The sequence below is a fragment of the Pseudophryne corroboree genome, chromosome 6 (assembly GCF_028390025.1).
Source record: "Pseudophryne corroboree isolate aPseCor3 chromosome 6, aPseCor3.hap2, whole genome shotgun sequence".
In the NCBI taxonomy this organism is placed as follows: Eukaryota; Metazoa; Chordata; class Amphibia; order Anura; family Myobatrachidae; genus Pseudophryne; species Pseudophryne corroboree.
Window position 1 is genome coordinate 123,038,620 of NC_086449.1, and position 20,044 is coordinate 123,058,663.

Sequence of the window (20,044 nt, forward strand, 5' to 3'; positions counted from 1 at the left end):
CTGAGGCTGCCATCAGCTCTGCTGATGTTTGTCAATGGCGGGGCTCCTTTTATGAGCACCGGCAGACCATCTGCTGCCTTCTGCAGCACCAACGATCCAGGACCCACGCTTTTTGATAAGCTGGGAAGGGATCGGGTAGAAAAAATTAAAAATAATCTTGTTTGAAGAGTCAAAGTCCACTTGTACCTTCCGACTAGAGGCACAGAAAAATACTGAAGTCTCTATGGGAGTATGGAGGGGGTGACCAGTTACTAATTTAAATATTTAAATGTGCCATTTCCGGCTACGCCCCGTCCATATCCCAAGAGTACTCCAGTGACCCCTAGTGGATTAAAAAGAAAAGTAGTTAAAAACCTCTGAGGAAATTTAAAAAAATTTATCAGGGTTTAACCATGATTCCTTGGCCAGGGAGTTTAACTATGATTCCTTGGCCAGGGAGTTTTACTCTTTAGACAAAGGAAAAGTTGCTGAGGTCTTTGGTCCAACATTAAAATACAACTCCTCATCTGGCTCTGACTCCTGATCCGGTATGTGAAGAGCCTCTCTCACAGCAAAGATGAGGACCTCCACCCCTGGGAACAGAGAGCTGTCCTCATCCATATCATCATCGTCTACATCAGGCTAATAAGAATCAGACAGGAGCACCTGTGGCAGTGAGCATTTATGTGAAACCACTAGAGTGGGGCTGAGAGGCGTTCTTGGTATCTGTTGCGTTGGCCACACAATCAATAGAGTGTTTTAACACCTGTCTCTCTTTTTTAGCTGCAGCTAATTCCGAAGTAACATTGTGAATCATGCTTTTAAAACTATCTAGACAGTTAGGTACCTGTGAACTGTGACCTTGTGGAGACAAGGAACATTGTTCACACATGAGTGACCCAGCTGAAGACGGGGTTGAGTTACAAGCAGCACACATTACCATGTCCACAGACCTCTTACACAACTGTAAAAAAAAAGTACAGTTCACTGACCAACACCTCCACACAGATCCTAGAGAGCCCATGTATGACACTGAGGAGCGGACACCAGCACATAGAAACAAAGCAGTACAATGTGTAACTAAGTGTATGACCTGACAGTAGTGCAGCGGTGCTACCGCTGACGTGCTCCCCGCTTTCTATGACCCTCTGGTACCAGCACAGAGTCCTGTAGCAGCGTAGGTCTCTGGTGGACCAGCATACATGCAGCCTTGATCAGCAGCAGAAGGAAATGGTGACTTCCCGTCTCAGGTCCCGCTCCGGGAAGCCCCGCCCCCTGTAATGGCGCGCAGTCCCTGATCAATAGTTTATACTGGTTACGTTAGAAATAACATCATAATATGCATACAGTACACACAAAGCCTTTTTGTGACAGTGAGCACAGAGGGGCATCAGCCCTTAGCCAGTTTGTCCGCGGGGGGCACCACAGCTCAGTACCCGTGACCGCCGTATGACTTGTCGGCAAAACTGCACCAGGGACCCGCTAACCGGGACCCCGATGTAACACTCACCGCACCTTGTACTTCGGCATCATACTAACGTTGTGTGATCAGGAGCTCAGTGTTCTGTCAGCTGGGATTACGAACCATTAACCCTCAAGAGGTTGGCTCGGTCCGCCCTCTAAGTCCCAAGAAGCAGGGGGCCTGGTTGCCAACCAGGGCTACCGAAAAATAATAAACTAAAATAAAAAGCTCCAAAGAAATGCACCTGGCAACTTGGGCACATTTTTCTAAACTGAGACTGGTAGGAGGGGCATAGAGAGGAGGGGCCAGCAAACACATACACACACTAAAGGTTTTTAAAGTGCCAGGCCCCAGGGTACACGATCCCATGATACTAAAGTACAAGACCCCAGTATCCACTAGTACGTAAGAGAAAAGTGGATTTACAAAGAAGGAAATCAGGACGCTGATCACTTATCCAAGCTTGTAATTCTAGTTGATTTAAAAAATTTTATTCTTTTTGAGAAGTATTGCTTTTATTTTTTTTAATTAGTTGATTGTTCTAAGGCAAAATGTGTAAATATATCATCATGTCCATATGTATATTTTCTCTCTCTATTATAGGAGATTAGCCTTTATTATCTAAACATAACTGTTCATTACAAGAATGAAAACTTCAGATGCTCACGTGAAAGTGACATGGTACTGGTAGACAGCCTCATTCTTGCAGATGATCTTAATAAAGTTCAGACCCAGCTTCATAGGGTTTCCTTTGGAGCCCTGTTTCACTAAAGGTTCCCTGTATATAATAACATAAACAAATAAGTAAATAAATAAATAAAGCGCTAAAGGTGGGTCATACTGATACATTTGTAGATCAATTGATCTGCAGATGTATGTATCTATAGACTAATCGGGCAGTGTGCTGTGCATACACAGTGCCCGATCCGTCGGGGACGGTCGACATGAACTGGGCGGGCGTGTACACGTCTGCCCAGTTCAGCTGTCAGTCACCGCCGGCTGCCGCAGTATGTGTATGCGCGGTCGGCTGATCAACAGTACACGCACAGCGATGCCCCCAATATATCGGTAGATATATTGGACATCGGCTGTGCTGCAGGGCCAACGAGATATGCCTGTGAACTACGGAGTTCACAGACATATCGCCCATACACACTGGCCGACGGACCCGCAAAATATCAGCCGTTCAATAGAACGGCCAGTATATCGGTCAGTGTGTATGGGCCATAAGTTAAAGTACCACAATCCTTAAAGACAATGGGGTCTACTCACGAAGCGGTGAAAAGAGTGGAGGAGGAGTGAGCCAGTGGCGAAGTTGCCCATGGCAACCAATCAGTGTTGAAGTAAAATTTATAAAGTGCACACTATAAAATTATATGTAGCAGCTCATAGGTTACCATGGGCAATGTCGCCACTAGCTCACTTCTCCCTGCTTTATTACTAGACCACATATTTAGAAAAGATTGGCAAATTCTCTATTTTTTCGTAGAGTTGGAGCATTTGTGAACTTCTAAATAGCCACCAATGACTGAGCATGTGGCTGAAGTACAGTAACTAACCCATCATCTGATATTGGTATGCTATATAAATTAAAATCAGTAAGAAAGATGGGAGCGTTGTTAAATTTAACACATGTTTCGTGGATAATGCTGACATGCCTCTATTTAGATATTTGTGAATGACATTATTAGTGAACTCTTCTAAAGCATTACATTATAAATAAAGGTGTCTAACAGGTCTAAAAACTGAGGATACAGTATGTATGCTGCTTTGGTCTTAACACTGTGGCTCCACCTATTCACAGAGAACATTTCTGCAGAGGAAGTTTGCAAACTTGTAGAGTATTCCCCATTTAGTGATAGAAATGCATTTTAGAATAATGTACATTTGCATTTTATAAGGATTACATAAGAAAAATAATGTTCTTGAAGTAAAGTATAAAGCCTTTTCTCATAAAAATAAGAATTTACGCACCGGTAATTCTATTTCTCATAGTCCGTAGTGGATGCCGGGGACTCCGTAAGGACCATGGGGATTAGCGGCTCCGCAGGAGACTGGGCACAACTATAAAGAAAGCTTTTAGACTACTGGTGTGCACTGGCTCCTCCCACCAAGACCCTCCTCCAGACCTCAGTTAGGATACTGTGCCAGGAAGAGCTGACACAATTAGGAAGGATTTTGAATCCCGGGTAAGACTCATACCAGCCACACCAATCACACCGTATAACTCGTGATACAATACCCAGTTAACAGCATGATAACAACTGAGCCTCTCAACAGATAGCTCAACAATAACCCTTTAGTTAAGCAATAACTATATACAAGTATTGCAGACAATCCGCACTTGGGATGGGCGCCCAGCATCCACTACGGACTATGAGAAATAGAATTACCGGTGAGTAAATTCTTATTTTCTCTAACGTCCTAAGTGGATGCTGGGGACTCCGTAAGGACCATGGGGATTATACCAAAGCTCCCAAACGGGCGGGAGAGTGCGGATGACTCTGCAGCACCGAATGAGAGAACTCAAGGTCCTCCTCAGCCAGGGTATCAAATTTGTAGAATTTTGCAAACGTGTTTGCCCCTGACCAAGTAGCAGCTCGGCAAAGTTGAAGAGCCGAGACCCCTCGGGCAGCCGCCCAAGAAGAGCCCACCTTCCTCGTGGAATGGGCTTTCACTGATTTAGGATGCGGCAGTCCAGCCGCAGAATGTGCAAGCTGAATCGTACTACAGATCCAGCGAGCAATAGTCTGCTTAGAAGCAGGTGCACCCAACTTGTTGGGCGCATACAGGATAAAGAGCGAGTCAGTCTTCCTGACTCCAGCTGTCCTGGAAACATACATTTTTAGGGCCCTGACTACATCCAACAACTTGGAAGCCTCCAAGTCATTTGTAGCCGCAGGCACCACGATAGGTTGGTTCAGATGAAAAGCTGATACCACTTTGGGGAGAAACTGGGGACGAGTCCTCAATTCTGCCCTATCCATATGGAAAATAAGATAAGGGCTTTTACATGACAAAGCCGCCAATTCTGAAACACGCCTGGCCGAAGCCAAGGCCAACAACATGACCACTTTCCACGTGAGATATTTCAAATCCACGGTTTTCAGTAGCTCAAACCAATGTGACTTTAGGAAATCCAACACCACGTTGAGATCCCAAGGTGCCACTGGAGGCACAAAAGGGGGCTGAATATGCAGCACTCCCTTAACAAAAGTCTGAACTTCAGGTAGTGAAGCCAATTCTCTCTGGAAGAAAATCGATAGAGCTGAAATCTGGACCTTAATGGAACCCAATTTAAGGCCCCTAGTCACCCCTGACTGTAGGAAGTGCAGGAACCGGCCCAGCTGAAATTCTTCCGTTGGGGCCTTCCTGGCCTCACACCACGCAACATATTTTCGCCATATGCGGTGATAATGGTTCGCGGTTACTTCTTTCCTAGCTTTTATCAGCGTAGGAATGACTTCCTCCGGAATGCCCTTTTCCTTCAGGATCCGGTGTTCAACCGCCATGTCAAACGCAGCCGCGTTAAGTCTTGGAACAGACAGGGCCCCTGCTGCAGCAGGTCCTGTCTGAGCGGTAGAGGCCATGGGTCCTCTGACATCATTTCTTGAAGTTCCGGATACCACGCTCTTCTTGGTCAATCCGGAACAATGAGTATAGTTCTTACTCCTCTTCTCCTTATTATCCTCAGTACCTTTGGTATGAGAGGAAGAGGAGGGAACACATAAACCGATCGGTACACCCACGGGGTTACCAGAGCGTCCACAGCTATCGCCTGCGGGTCTCTCAACCTGGCGCAATATTTTTCTAGCTTTTTGTTTAGGCGGGACGCCATCATGTCCACCTGTGGTTTTTCCCACTGGTTTACAATCATTTGAAAGACTTCTGGATGAAGTCCCCACTCTCCCGGGTGAAGGTCGTGTCTGCTGAGGAAGTCTGCTTCCCAGTTGTCCACTCCCGGGATGAACACTGCTGACAGTGCTATCACATGATTCTCTGCCCAGCGAAGAATCCTTGCAGCTTCTGCCATTGCACTCCTGCTTCTTGTGCCGCCCTGTCTGTTCACATGGGCGACTGCCGTGATGTTGTCCGACTGGATCAACACCGGTTTTCCTTGAAGCAGAGGTTCTGCCTGGCTTAGAGCATTGTAGATTGCTCTTAGTTCCAGAATGTTTATGTGAAGAGACGTTTCCAGGCTCGTCCACACTCCCTGGAAGTTTCTTCCTTGTGTGACTGCTCCCCAGCCTCTCAGGCTGGCGTCCGTGGTCACCAGGATCCAATCCTGTATGCCGAATCTGCGGCCCTCCAATAGATGAGCACTCTGCAACCACCACAGAAGAGATACCCTTGTCCTTGGAGACAGGGTTATCCGCTGGTGCATCTGAAGATGCGACCCTGACCATTTGTCTAACAGATCCCTCTGGAAAATTTGTGCATGGAATCTGCCGAATGGAATTGCTTCGTAAGAAGCCACCATTTTTCCCAGGACTCTTGTGCATTGATGTACAGACACCTTTCCTGGTTTTAGGAGGTTCCTGACAAGCTCGGACAACTCCTTGGCTTTTTCCTCCGGGAGAAAAACCTTTTTCTGAACCGTGTCCAGAATCATCCCTAGGAACAGCAGACGAGTTGTCGGCATTAACTGGGATTTTGGAATATTCAGAATCCAGCCGTGCTGTTTTAGCACTTCTTGAGACAGTGCTAATCCCCTCTCTAGCTGTTCTCTGGACCTTGCCCTTATTAGGAGATCGTCCAAGTATGGGATAATTAATACGCCTTTTCTTCGAAGAAGAATCATCATCTCGGCCATTACCTTTGTAAAGACCCGAGGTGCCGTGGACAATCCAAACGGCAGCGTCTGAAACTGATAGTGACAGTTTTGTACAACGAACCTGAGGTACCCCTGGTGTGAGGGGTAAATTGGAACGTGGAGGTACGCATCCTTGATGTCCAAGGACACCATAAAGTCCCCTTCTTCCAGGTTCGCTATCACTGCTCTGAGTGACTCCATTTTGAACTTGAACTTCTTTATGTACAGGTTCAAGGACTTCAGATTTAGAATAGGTCTTACCGAGCCGTCCGGCTTCGGTACCACAAATAGAGTGGAATAATACCCCTTTCCCTGTTGTAGAAGAGGTACCTTGACTATCACCTGCTGAGAGTACAGCTTGTGAATGGCTTCCAAAACCGTCTCCCTTTCGGAGGGGGACGTTGGTAAAGCAGACTTCAGGAAACGGCGAGGCGGATCTGTCTCTAGTTCCAACCTGTACCCCTGAGATATTATCTGCAGGATCCAGGGATCTACCTGCGAGTGAGCCCACTGCGCGCTGAAATGCTTGAGACGACCGCCCACCGCCCCCGAGTCCGCTTGAGAAGCCCCAGCGTCATGCTGAGGCTTTTGTAGAAGCGGGGGAGGGCTTCTGTTCCTGGGAAGGAGCTGCCTGTTGGTGTCTCTTCCCCCTTCCTCTGCCTCGTGGCAGATATGAATATCCCTTTGCTCTCTTGTTTTTAAAGGAACGAAAGGACTGCGGTTGAAAAGTCGGTGTCTTTTTCTGTTGGGGAGTAGCTTGAGGTAAAAAGGTGGATTTCCCGGCTGTAGCCGTGGCCACCAAATCTGATAGACCGACTCCAAATAACTCCTCCCCTTTATACGACAAAACTTCCATATGCCGTTTTGAGTCCGCATCGCCTGACCACTGTCGCGTCCATAAACTTCTTCTGGCCGAAATGGACATAGCACTTACCCGTGATGCCAGTGTGCAGATATCCCTCTGTGCATCACGCATATAAAGAAATGCATCCTTTATTTGCTCTAAAGACAGTAAAACATTGTCCCTATCCAGGGTATCAATATTTTCAATCAGGGACTCTGACCAAACTACTCCAGCACTGCACATCCAGGCTGACGCTATAGCTGGTCGTAGTATAACACCTGTATGTGTGTATATACTTTTTTGGATATTTTCCATCCTCCTATCTGTTGGATCTTTAAGTGCGGCCGTCTCAGGAGAGGGTAACGCCACTTGTTTAGATAAGCGTGTGAGCGCCTTATCCACCCTAGGAGGTGTTTCCCAGCGCGCCCTAACCTCTGACGGGAAAGGGTATAAAGCTAATAACTTCTTTGAAATTAGCATCTTTTTATCGGGGGCAACCCACGCTTCATCACATACATCATTTAGTTCTTCTGATTCAGGAAAAACTATAGGTAGTTTTTTCACACCCCACATAATACCCTGTTTAGTGGTACCAGTAGTATCAGCTAAATGTAACGCCTCCTTCATTGCCAAAATCATATAACGTGTGGCCCTACTGGAAAATACGGTTGATTCGTCACCGTCGCCACTGGAATCAGTGCCTGTGTCTGGGTCTGTGTCGACCGACTGAGGCAAAGGGCGTTTTACAGCCCCTGACGGTGTTTGAGGCGCCTGGACAGGCACTAACTGATTGTCCGGCCGTCTCATGTCGACAAACGACTGCTTTAGCGTGTTGACACTATCCCGTAATTCCATAAATAAAGGCATCCATTCTGGTGTCGACCCCCTAGGAGGTGACATCCCCATATTTGGCAATTGCTCCGCCTCCACACCTATATCGTCCTCATACATGTCGACACACACGTACCGACACACAGCAGACACACAGGGAATGCTCTTAACGAAGACAGGACCCCACTAGCCCTTTGGGGAGACAGAGGGAGAGTTTGCCAGCACACACCAAAAGCGCTATATATGACAGGGATAGCCTTATAATAAGTGCTCCCTGTATAGCTGCTTTTATAATATAATTTTTGCCACTATTTTGCCCCCCCTCTCTTGTTTTACCCTGTTTCTGTAGTGCAGTGCAGGGGAGAGACCTGGGAGCCGTCCTGACCAGCGGAGCTGTGCAAGGAAAATGGCGCTGTGTGCTGAGGAGATAGGCCCCGCCCCTTTTCCGGCAGGCTCGTCTCCCGCTCTTTAGTGTATTCTGGCAGGGGTTAAATATCTCCATATAGCCCCGGAGGCTATATGTGAGGTATTTTTTAGCCAAATAGGTTTTCATTTGCCTCCCAGGGCGCTCCCCTCCCAGCGCCCTGCACCCTCAGTGACTGCCGTGTGAAGTGTGCTGAGAGGAAAATGGCGCACAGCTGCAGTGCTGTGCGCTACCTTTAGAAGACTGAGGAGTCTTCTGCCGCCGATTCTGGACCTCTTCATGTTTCAGCATCTGCAAGGGGGCCGGCGGCGAGGCTCCGGTGACCATCCAGGCTGTACCTGTGATCGTCCCTCTGGAGCTGATGTCCAGTAGCCAAGAAGCCAATCCATCCTGCACGCAGGTGAGTTCACTTCTTCTCCCCTAAGTCCCTCGTTGCAGTGATCCTGTTGCCAGCAGGACTCACTGTAAAATAAAAAACCTAAGCTAAACTTTCTCTAAGCAGCTCTTTAGGAGAGCCACCTAGATTGCACCCTTCTCGGCCGGGCACAAAAATCTAACTGGCTTGGAGGAGGGTCATAGGGGGAGGAGCCAGTGCACACCACCTGATCGGAAAGCTTTACTTTTGTGCCCTGTCTCCTGCGGAGCCGCTATTCCCCATGGTCCTTTCAGGAACCCCAGCATCCACTAGGACGATAGAGAAAACATACAATTTGAGCATTAGAGTGTAGCAGACCAGGAGGTCATACTGTAACAGACCAGGAGGTCATAGCAGACCAGCAGGTTCAGGTACAGCAGACAAGGAAGTCCGCTATACAGTCCACAGGCACAACACCAAGAAAGGGTTGGTGCAACACCCATATAGGCCATACAAGCTCTGGCTGAAGGAATTCGCAGCCGTAATTTTCGATTCCACTGGTCGCTCCGTACATAAGATTAGTTGCTTATGTGCTGAACGATTGTACCGCACGTAATTGTGTACATTAGTAAACCTGACCGGTACTATTTGTGTACGAAGGTCATAAACGCTATTTGTACATTCTAACGTGATTTGTGTAATTTTTTTTATTTTAAGGGAGGTTCGCTGCTCACTCAGGAACTATCCAACAACCAATAGTTACTGGAAAGAGTAAGTGTTCTTCGGATCACCCTCACAGGTTCCAGTAAATAGAGGTTCAGGTCGCAGGGGCCCTGGGTCGAGTACGCCAGCACCATATCGGTGTGATCAGGTCGTATTGGTCGGCGTGGGCGAGTGAGTGGGGTACTCGGTAAACCGCCACCGTCAGCCTATTTTGAACATTTTGGTTTGCGTAAGGGTTGGCTGAATAAAGCAACACCTTCGAACTATGGGGGCCACTTGTTCAGGTAGGGGGCGATCAACCTCGGTTCGGGTTGATTCAGTGAACCGACCAGTCGGGTCGGCAAGGTACGTAATGTGTGAGAAATACGGAAGTCACACAGAAGCTTTATGTGATGAATGGGAGAGAATGACGGTACATGACGGGGAGAAATTCCCAAGAGTAGGTAGCTTCAGCACAGAAGTGTTAACGAATTTAAGGAGAAGGATATGTCTCATTAAATCAGCAAAGAGACGAATCAAGCATTATGATTATTTACAGTTGTGGCAACAGGAGGGTGACATACAGAGAGGATTGGCTCAGGCGGCGGGATCTGGCTCGATCAGAAAACGGATAGCCACGGCCCCACCGCCACCATATATATCGGGAGAAAAATTGGTTGCGGAGAATGACGCACTAAGGTGTAACACACAAACACTTAGCAACTGTGTAAATGTTAAAGATAATGTTAACCAATTAACCAATGCAAGTATTAACCCGTGCAAGTTGTACCCTGTTTTGAACTTTCCTCAGGAGTGTGATCAAGAGGACGAATCGGCAACAATTTCAGCGCTCTCTCTAGCAGCCACCATAGCAGAGACCACAGTAGGCACAGCTCCACCCCCGAGATTAGTAACAAAGGCCCCTAGCGGAGGGATAGGTGAGGTCGTATCAACGGGTAAGTACGGCACCATACACTATGCTGAAACTATTTCACCACAGCCTGTAGAATCTACACAGAATGAGGTTGTTAGAGTTAATCCTGTTAAGGTAATAGTAGTTCCAAATGGGAAAACAGACACTTCAGGAGTCACTCCTGTTAGGAACATTGCCATGTATAGCCCATTTTCCCGAATGGAATTAAGGACCATAGTGTCGGAATTCCCTGACCCTAGAAAAGACTTAGTTGCCAGCCAAAAATACATCAGAGACCTAGGTAACACTGTAGAGCCCAACAATAAAGACTGGCAGATATTGCTGAGAGCATGTTTACCCTCCAATGTCGACGCAGCTCAATTTTTAGCTGACTGTGGATTAGATCAGGATGTACCTCTTACAGAAGTGTACAACAAAGACAATGTAAAAAGAATAAGTTTACAGTTAAAGGAGTATTTCCCAGCCGTAGTTAAATGGAACAAAATATTCTCCATTAAACAGAAGAAGTCAGAAACAGCTGCAGAGTATTTTCACAGAGCATTATCAGAAATGGCAAAATACACAGGCATAGAGGACATTAAAACAAACATAAACCATCGAGAAGTAGCAGTATCGGTACTGATGGATGGTTTAAAAGAGTCATTGAAGACTAGGGTACAGACCACACAACCATGTTGGCGAGGTCTGTCTGTGGCTACTTTGAGAGAGGCTGCTATTGATCACGATAGGAACATCACCAGACACAGGGAACAACAAGGTGATAAATTAATGGCAGTAAGTATACAGGCCCTGACCACAAGGCAGCCTTTGTTTATATCACCAAACCCTGTGGGTAAGTCAAATGTGGTTACTTGTTATTCTTGTCATAAACAGGGACACATGGCACGAGATTGTAGAGTGAAGAATTCACGAAACTCATACCAACCCCCTAGACAACGACACGACACACGACATTGGGATCAGGGTCCGCAGAAACGGAGTTATGAGCCACATGCAGGGGAAACAAAAAGATATCCCCCGAACAGAGACTGGCAAGCCTCTGGTAGCTCCCAATTAACTCCATCACAAGTAGTTGCTGCCAGCGGGATTCAGGGAGGTCACCATACCCAATAGGGGTGTGGCCATACCTGTAATCTGCAGCCAGTAAAATTGATTGCAAGTCTTGGGAGTGAACCAGAAATTGCAATCAATGTAGCTGGTAAATCATTAAACTTTCTTGTAGACACAGGGGCGGCCAAATCAGTGATAAATTCGACAGTGGGCATGAGAACCACTGGTAAGACAATTCCAGCCATAGGGGTAACGGGAGTAGTCCAGCACTACCCTGTTAGCAAACCAGCCGAGATTACAATAGGGCCTTTACATACTAAGCATTCCTTTTTGCTGGCTGCATCGGCACCGACTAATCTCCTGGGAAGAGACTTACTGTGTAAAATGGGGTGCGTCATTTATTGTACTCCTGAAGGTGTATTCTTGGACATACCTGAGAATCACGCTCAGGAAGTGCGAGACATGTTAGACTCCCCGTCAAAATTAATGTCACATACCATTATGACAAATAGGACTCCCTCCCAAGTAGAAGAAATTACATCTCAGATACCAGAGTCACTTTGGACTAAAGATGGACAGGACACTGGATTAATGGCAAACGTAGCTCCGGTAGTTGTACAAGTAAAAGATGGTAGGATAGCTCCAAAAATCCCACAGTACCCTCTGAAGCCAGAGGTGGAGTTAGGAGTGTATCCCGTAATAGAGCGCTTGCTACAACAGGGCATTCTGGTAAGAACGTCCAGCACTGCCAATAGTCCCATCTTCCCTGTTAAAAAGAGTGGGGGGAGGGGTTACCGGCTAGTGCAGGATCTAAGGGGGATTAACAAAATAGTTGAGAGTCAGTTCCCCGTAGTGCCAAATCCAGCTGTCATCCTAATGCAAATCCCTCCCACTGCGAAATTTTTCACTGTTATTGACCTCTGCTCCGCTTTCTTTTCGGTACCTCTGCACCCTGACAGTCAATATTTGTTTGCATTTACATACAGAGGAGTCCAATACACATGGACTCGATTACCACAAGGATTCATAGACAGCCCAAGTATATTTTCTCAGGCTTTGCATGATTGTTTACAGTCTTTCCAACCAGTGAGTGGATCAGTATTAATACAGTACGTGGATGATCTACTACTGTGTTCTGATTCATTGGAAGCATCCCTGAAGGATACGAAACAGCTCCTGTTTCATCTTTCAGACACAGGACACAAGGTTTCCAAAGACAAGTTGCAATTATGCCAAACTAAGGTAAAATATTTGGGACACTGTCTAACACAAGGACTGAGACACCTGACCGCTGATAGAATTCAAGCAATTAGAGACATAACTCTGCCACAAACCCAGCAGCAGATCAGAACATTTTTAGGAATGTGTGGGTATTGCCGTAACTGGATCCCAGGGTTTTCCATTCTAGCGTTACCCTTGCAGGAGATGGTCTCCTCAAACAAACCTGATCGGATTTCGCATACAGACGAGTCTGAGACAGCATTTGAGAGACTTAAACAGTGCCTAACGCAGGCACCAGCATTGGGTATGCCAGACTATGGGAAACCCTTTGAACTATACGGAACAGAAAGTGCTGGTTGCGCGGCAGGCGTACTAACCCAAAAGCACGGTGATGCCAGCAGGCCGGTAGCATATTACAGCGCTCAGCTAGATACGGTAGCGCGATCCCTCCCCACATGCTTGCGAAGCGTTGCCGCGATAGCATTGCTAGTAACGAAAAGCGAAGACGTCGTGCTAGGTCACAACCTCACAATTCATACACCACATGCAGTGTCAGCCTTGTTAAATTCTGCCCAAACCAGACACGTCTCATCAGCGCGGTTTACAAGATGGGAATTGGCACTAATGGCCCCCGTAAACATCACCATAAGGAGATGCAGTGCATTAAATCCTGCAACATATCTCCCAGGTGTGCCTGGACAGGCACAAAGGGTGGAGGATGAGAGTGGTGGGGAAGGAGAATTTAATACTAAGGAAGACACACATGATTGTATGGAATATTTGACCCAAAATTTTAACCGCAAGGCCTGACATCAGTGACAACCCACTGGAAGATGTAGAACTCACGTTCTACACGGACGGTAGTTGTCATAGACAGTCAGACTCGGGAGACTTGTGTACTGGTTACGCAGTCGTAGATGACCAAGGCACCATAGAAGCGGAACCGCTAGGCCCACCTCACTCAGCCCAGGTTGCTGAACTGGTCGCCCTAACCAGAGCATGTGAATTGGCTAAGGGCAAATCAGCCAATATCTACACCGATTCTAGATACGCATTCGGGGTAGTCCATGATTTCGGAGCCCTATGGCGCCTCAGAAATTTCATGACGGCAGCTGGTACACCGGTAGCGCATGCAGCTCACATAAAAAGGCTTCTAACAGCGATACAGGAACCCGACAGAGTGGCTGTTATCAAATGTAAAGCACACACATATAGCCAAGACCCAGTATCACTTGGTAACAGCCGAGCAGACGAAGCTGCTAAATTAGCAGCTGCTACCCCCAGACAGACAGACACCACACAACTGATGGTATTTAATACCATCAACACACAGAAGTTGTGTGAGATGCAAAATTTGTGTTCCACACAGGAAAGGGCAGTCTGGAAGGCAAAAGGATATGGCCAGGAGTCCTCAGGACTCTGGACGGATGGACACGGTAAACCAGTGGCCCCCAGAGCATACCTTCCATGTTTAGCTGAGGGAGCCCACGGGCTGACTCATCTGGGCAAGGAAGGGATGTGCAAGTTGGTAAGAGCATATTGGTGTGCCCCAGGATTTTCATCTCATGCGAGTAAAAGGGCAATGTCATGCCTTACCTGTCTGAGAAAGAACATCGGAAAGGCAATACCTACAGAACCATTTCATATCCCACCTGCCGGCGGCCCTTTCCAGGTAATACAGATTGACTTTATTCAATTACCCCCTTGTCGAAATTTGAAATATGTACTTGTTTGTATAGATGTTTTCTCAAATTGGGTCGAAGCATTTCCAGCGGCCACAAATACCGCTATGTTTACTGCTAAGAAAATTGTGCAGGAATTTGTATGTAGATATGGTATCCCTAGAATTATCGAAAGTGATAGGGGTACCCATTTTACAGGTGATGTCTTTCAAGGAATGTGTAAATTGATGGGAATTGATAGCAAGCTGCACACTCCATACCGTCCACAGGCGAGTGCGAAAGTGGAAAGAGTGAACAGCACTATTAAAAATAAACTGAGTAAAGTGATGGCAGAGACAGGACTGACATGGCCAGAAGCTTTACCCATTGTACTGTACAGCATCAGAACCACTCCCAGGCCCCCTCTTAATCGGTCTCCCTTTGAAATCTTGTTTGGTCGACAACCGCATGTTATGATTAACCCTCAGGATGATTTGAAGTGTAACAATGAAGTGACTGTAAAATACTTGATTAACATGAGTAAACAGTTAAGGAATCAAAATGATAATCTGAAGTTAGTGATTCCTGATTTACCAGATAGTAATTGTCATGACATTGAACCTGGGGACTATGTAATGATACGGAATTTTCTACGCTCAGGTTGCCTTATTGACAGATGGGAAGGACCATACCAGGTCTTATTGACTAGCACTACAGCATTGAAGGTTGCTGAGAGAGAGACTTGGGTTCATTCGTCCCACTGTAAGAAGGTTGCTGATCCAGAGAGGTCCCGTGATAAGGAACAGACGGTAGAGGTTGTATCACTGGAGTGTCTGTTCCAGGAGGATTGAGGCGGCACCTGAGCATTGAAAATCACAAGACCTAAAGCAGTTGTCGATCCCCTGTTCCCTTTTATTGTTTTTCTCCAACTTCCCATCCCCTCTCCCTCAAATTATTTTTCCCCCCTTCTCATTCTTCTCCGTTTCCTCCTACAAGATGGACTTGCCCCAAGAGACTGTGATCCGGATTTTCCTGTTGACCATGATGTTGACCAGAGCAGTCTGTTCCGGCGAGAGTACCATGGAGGTCGAGAGAGGTTCTGGAATGGGTTCTGATGACAGAGATGGAGGCGTAGATTTCCAAGAACAACATAATCAACAAGCAAAGGCGAGTATCAGAAAACGATCCGATAGCATTGACCATAGAAGGAATTGTGAAGGATTGTTAGCTGAAGAAAACTGTATCTGTCGGCTCTGTAACAATGTCATTGAGGATGGGTGCATAAAGAAATGCCAATCCAGTTTTAATATCCATATGGACCGGCATCCATTGAGTGACTATCACTCCTTAGTGGGTAGTGTGTTAAATAAAACAGATTGTTGGGTATGCTCTCAAGTACCTCAAGGTCATAGCAAATCAGGGCTAGTACCATTTCCTTTAACGTTAAGGGAGGTACTTGAGTTAAGTGGTGGGAGACCGGTGGACAGGAGGTTTAATATCTCCAGCCCTCCTAGTTTGAAGCTCCACCAATACCATGTGGATAGGTCCCTATTATGCTTTAACATCTCCAATCCCCGAAAGCCGGGAAATTGGGAAGTGTCATGGAGTAATCAAACCATGACCTTTTCGCATAGAGCAGATAGAATGCCTACAGATACAGAGCTTATACGCCACATAGCCAGTAGAGGAAAATCTTTCCGGTATAGGTATACCTTAGGAAATAGGATTACGAGAGTTGGAGAGGTATCACCAGGATACTGTGCACATATCGTACAACCTGATACGTGTACTAAGCAGATGGAAGAATTAGGGTTAGGAGATTTCACATGGAAGGTGTGTAATATGGTTATGTCCTACTCCGTCCCATATGTTCTCCCCGATGATGCATATTTCATATGCGGGAGAAAGGCGTATAAGTGGCTTGCCCCAAACTCTGAAGGATTGTGTTATATTGGAAAAGTACTGCCTGAAGTAATGACTGTATCACATGACAAAATGAAAGACATACACCGTGTTGCCCAAACTCCTTATACTCACACCCATTACGAGCACGTAGTTAAACGGCACCTGATAGAAAGAACAGAGCATCCGGCCTCTGACATGATCCATGAATCCACCGGGATTCAGTTTCTAATCGCGTTAGATATCACTCGCACCGCTAGAGGAGTGTTGAATTATAAATACATATCTGCGCTCGCCAATTTGTTAGATAATATCACTGAAATGTATGATGACACGTTTAGGTATACTGGAAGAGAACTTCAAGCTTATAAAACAGAACTGCTTCAGCATAGAATGGTTCTTAATTACCTCACAGCAGTGACAGGCGGATATTGTGTCACACTGGCAACACAATACGGCGTGAAATGTTGCACATATATTACGAATAGCACCGAGGACCCGGTCGAGGTCATAGACCAAAAGATGGACGATATTCTCCAACTGAAGTGGGAATTTCGCAGGAGACACAATCTCACTCTTGCTGCTGTAGGTAATGAGCTGACTGGTTGGGTGTCATGGTTGAACCCGCGAAATTGGTTCTCTGGTTTAGGAGACTGGGCTCAAGGAGTCATAATGGATGTTGGGAAGTTTCTCCTATGTATCTTAGGTGTTATCATAACGATTGGCTTGATACTTAGATGCGGTCAGGCTTTAATGAAGTGCAATCGTCGTACTAGGGTAATGAGTTTAAGGAGTGAGGAAACTGTAATTCCAATGGATTTGATTTATGACCCAAATGTAGAAACAATGATGTGATGAAAATGCGATTTCTACGGTCCGTTTCTTTCACCTGTTTTTCCGTTTCCTCCAAGGTAAAAAGACCCACTTGGACGAGGAGTTTGATGAGCCGATATACAGACAACAGATGGATTAAAGAAGAAGTTTTGACAACCTGATACACAGATTTTTGATGAACTATGCCATGGATCCCCAGTTTCCCTAGAAATTTTAAAATTACGCTAGCCCAACACTTTTGTAAATCTATGGACATTGACAGCTTTTGCTCGCACCTTATGGGCAAAAGCACAAAGAAGACTGCATTCAACAGACACCAAACAAGACCTCAATCGACGAATGTACATTTACCTGACATAGAATACCACCGCATTTACCGTAATTATGTATTTTCTTCATTTCTACAACCCTCAGGTAATGACACACATAGTCGATAGGGAATATAGGCACAGATATCAGCAATCACATATCTCCCCCATTCATGTATCATCAACTAAAATGTGCTCCCCCCATTTTGTTACAATCAAAGCCGAAAAGAGCTCGGTAAAGTTTGACAGCCCATCCACAGACCCGTACCACGGGATAAGAAGGAATTCAAATGTATACTTCGCAATACCTCGAAGCTTGATGTACCACACGTACGGCACGATGATACATGACCCCCCAAACATGGACTCATACACACATGCTTCTGCTATCTCACTAGGTCATACCCTCTTCACACCTTCTCCTCTCCCCTCCCTTACCCAACCATGGAAATGTATTAACCCCTGACATATATTTTTCTCTTTATGAAATGTTTTAGAAGGTGGCAGTTATTGTTGACTGCCAAAGGGTGGACTGTCAAAGTCAGAAAAATATCTCTATGCACACTACCATATTTGCACCTCACACAGGTCCGTGCTGCGCATGCGCACGCTCTCCCGTACGTGCGCATACTCACAGTCGCGGGCACCCGCAGGCGCACGGTATGCGTATTTACGGTAGAGTTTATGTGATCGTAGCGTGCGACTCAATCGTTACATATTTTCACTATATAATGTATTTTGTAGATCATGGTCCCTTTGATAGATTCTGAAAGTTTGGTTAATATAGAATGTTCGTGAACAGAGAAATCCCTCTTTGTTTGATACGAAGGGTCAGACAGGAGTAATACAGTGGTGTTTAGTACCCATCGGAAGAGTATTTAATTAGCAATATTCCGGTGTTGGTTTGAAGCAGATTAATCGCTCGTGCGAATAGTTATGGACATAAGAAGTTTCTGAACATTTACTGTATTTGCACTTACTTATCCATGCGGCGGGAAACCCAGTTTCCCTCCCACCTGAGCTGTTGGAAATAGTCACGGCCCACCTGTATGAATCAACCTATGACCTTTTGTTATAATGCGAGGAGGAATTCCTGTGTCCAATGAACAATGAGATTGTAGGGACCATTGAACTGTATTGTGTGTGGGGCATAAATAGGCAGGCCGACCATATCCAGTCACTCTCTTCAACGGTTCTCATTGCTGATAATCGGGAGCTGGATATCGAGGCGCATGCGATCGTTTCCCCTTGTGCGTAAGTGTTTCTCCGCAACTATATTGATCTTCTTGTTATTGTGGGCCAATCTCTCTCTCTCTCTCTCTCTCTCTTCTCCTCTTTCTCTCTTATTTTCCCTTAAATAGTAATTGTATTGTATTTCCTGTGTAGTTATCTGGTTAGGTAGTCTATGTTATATTGTAGTGTATGATTTGTATTTGTATTAATTCTTTTGCAAGTATATCATTCATAATATATATATTAGGCGTTGGACCCTGAGCACGGTATCTGTGTATTTCTTATAGTGTTAAGTATTCTCAGAGCGTCGGTGACGCTAGAACAGCTTTAAAGGTAATAAGGTTATACTGTGTTGCATTTACACTCTATCATTACACTAAGGTTTTACTGCACAATACACTGTTTATAGTTTAGATACAAAGGTTTAACATTGTGAGCGTCAGCGCCGCTGGTGATCTCCTCGTGGTCCCGAGCGTCCGCTACGCTATAGCGAATCATTAAGTTAGTCAGCAGCCAATAGCGTGCCTGCCTGTGATCTCTTGGCCGTGAGCGAACGTGACGCTTGAGCGTCTCGACTACGGCTAAGCGATTGTTACGCAACGTGCGTACCCTTGCGGTACTTCATACGTAGATAGCGTACAGTGTTCTTAGACCTCATAAAGGGTATTATATAAGATAAATATTTAGCTTTATCAGGGTAAATGGGGACATGCAGGTACGCATCCTTGATGTTCAGGGAGACCCTGTAATCCCCCTCGTCCAGGCTCGTAATATCCGCCCTGAGCGATTCCATCTTGAACTTGAATCTTCTGATATAAAAGTTCAAGTATTTTAATTTCAAGATGGGTCTCACCGAAACGTTTCGGTACCACAACCACTGTGGAATAGTAACCCCTTCCTTGCTGAAGGAGGGGCACCTTGACAATCACTTGTTGTGATTATAGTGTTGAATATCCACCAACACCGTCTCCCTGGCAGAGGGAGGTGCCGGTAAGGCAGATTTTAGGAAACGGCGGGGGGAAGAACGTCTCGAACTCCAGCCTGTACCCCTGAGATACTACTTGAAGGACCCAGGGATCCATGTGAGAGAGCCCACTGTCCGATGAAATTTCTGAGACGGGCCCCCACCGTACCCGGATCCGCCTGAGCAGCCCCCGCACCATGCTGTGGACCTACCGGACGCAGGGAGGACTTCTGCTCTTGGGAACTAGCTGTGTGTTGCAGCTTTTTCCTCTACCTTTGCCTCTCGGCAGAAAGGATGAGCCTCTAGCCCTCTTGCTTTTCTGGGGCCGAAAGGACTGTACTTGATGATACGGTGCTTTCTTTTGTTGTGGGGTAGCCTGTGGCAAAAAAATCGATTTCCCAACAGTAGCTGTGGAAACGAGGTCTGAAAAACCATCCCCAAACAGTTTTACCCCCTTATAGGGCAACTTCCATGTGCCGATTCGAGTCGGCATCGCCTAACCATTGCCAAGTCCATAACCCCCGTCT

General features: G+C 46.2%; 1 protein-coding gene across 6 annotated transcripts in view; it reads right to left on the reverse strand.

Annotated features, from left to right (window-relative positions):
- PIWIL2 (piwi like RNA-mediated gene silencing 2) overlaps positions 1–20,044 on the reverse strand; it is a 1,076,777-nt gene that overhangs the window by 768,113 nt on the left and 288,620 nt on the right. For 5 of the 6 annotated variants that reach the window (XM_063931805.1, XM_063931806.1, XM_063931801.1 and 2 more), the window contains one exon: positions 2,109–2,219. The exons of the other annotated variant lie outside the window; for it this stretch is intronic. In XM_063931805.1, the coding sequence (XP_063787875.1) occupies positions 2,109–2,219 (111 nt within the window). The remainder of the gene's footprint in view (positions 1–2,108; positions 2,220–20,044) is intronic. 6 annotated transcript variants of the gene reach the window in all.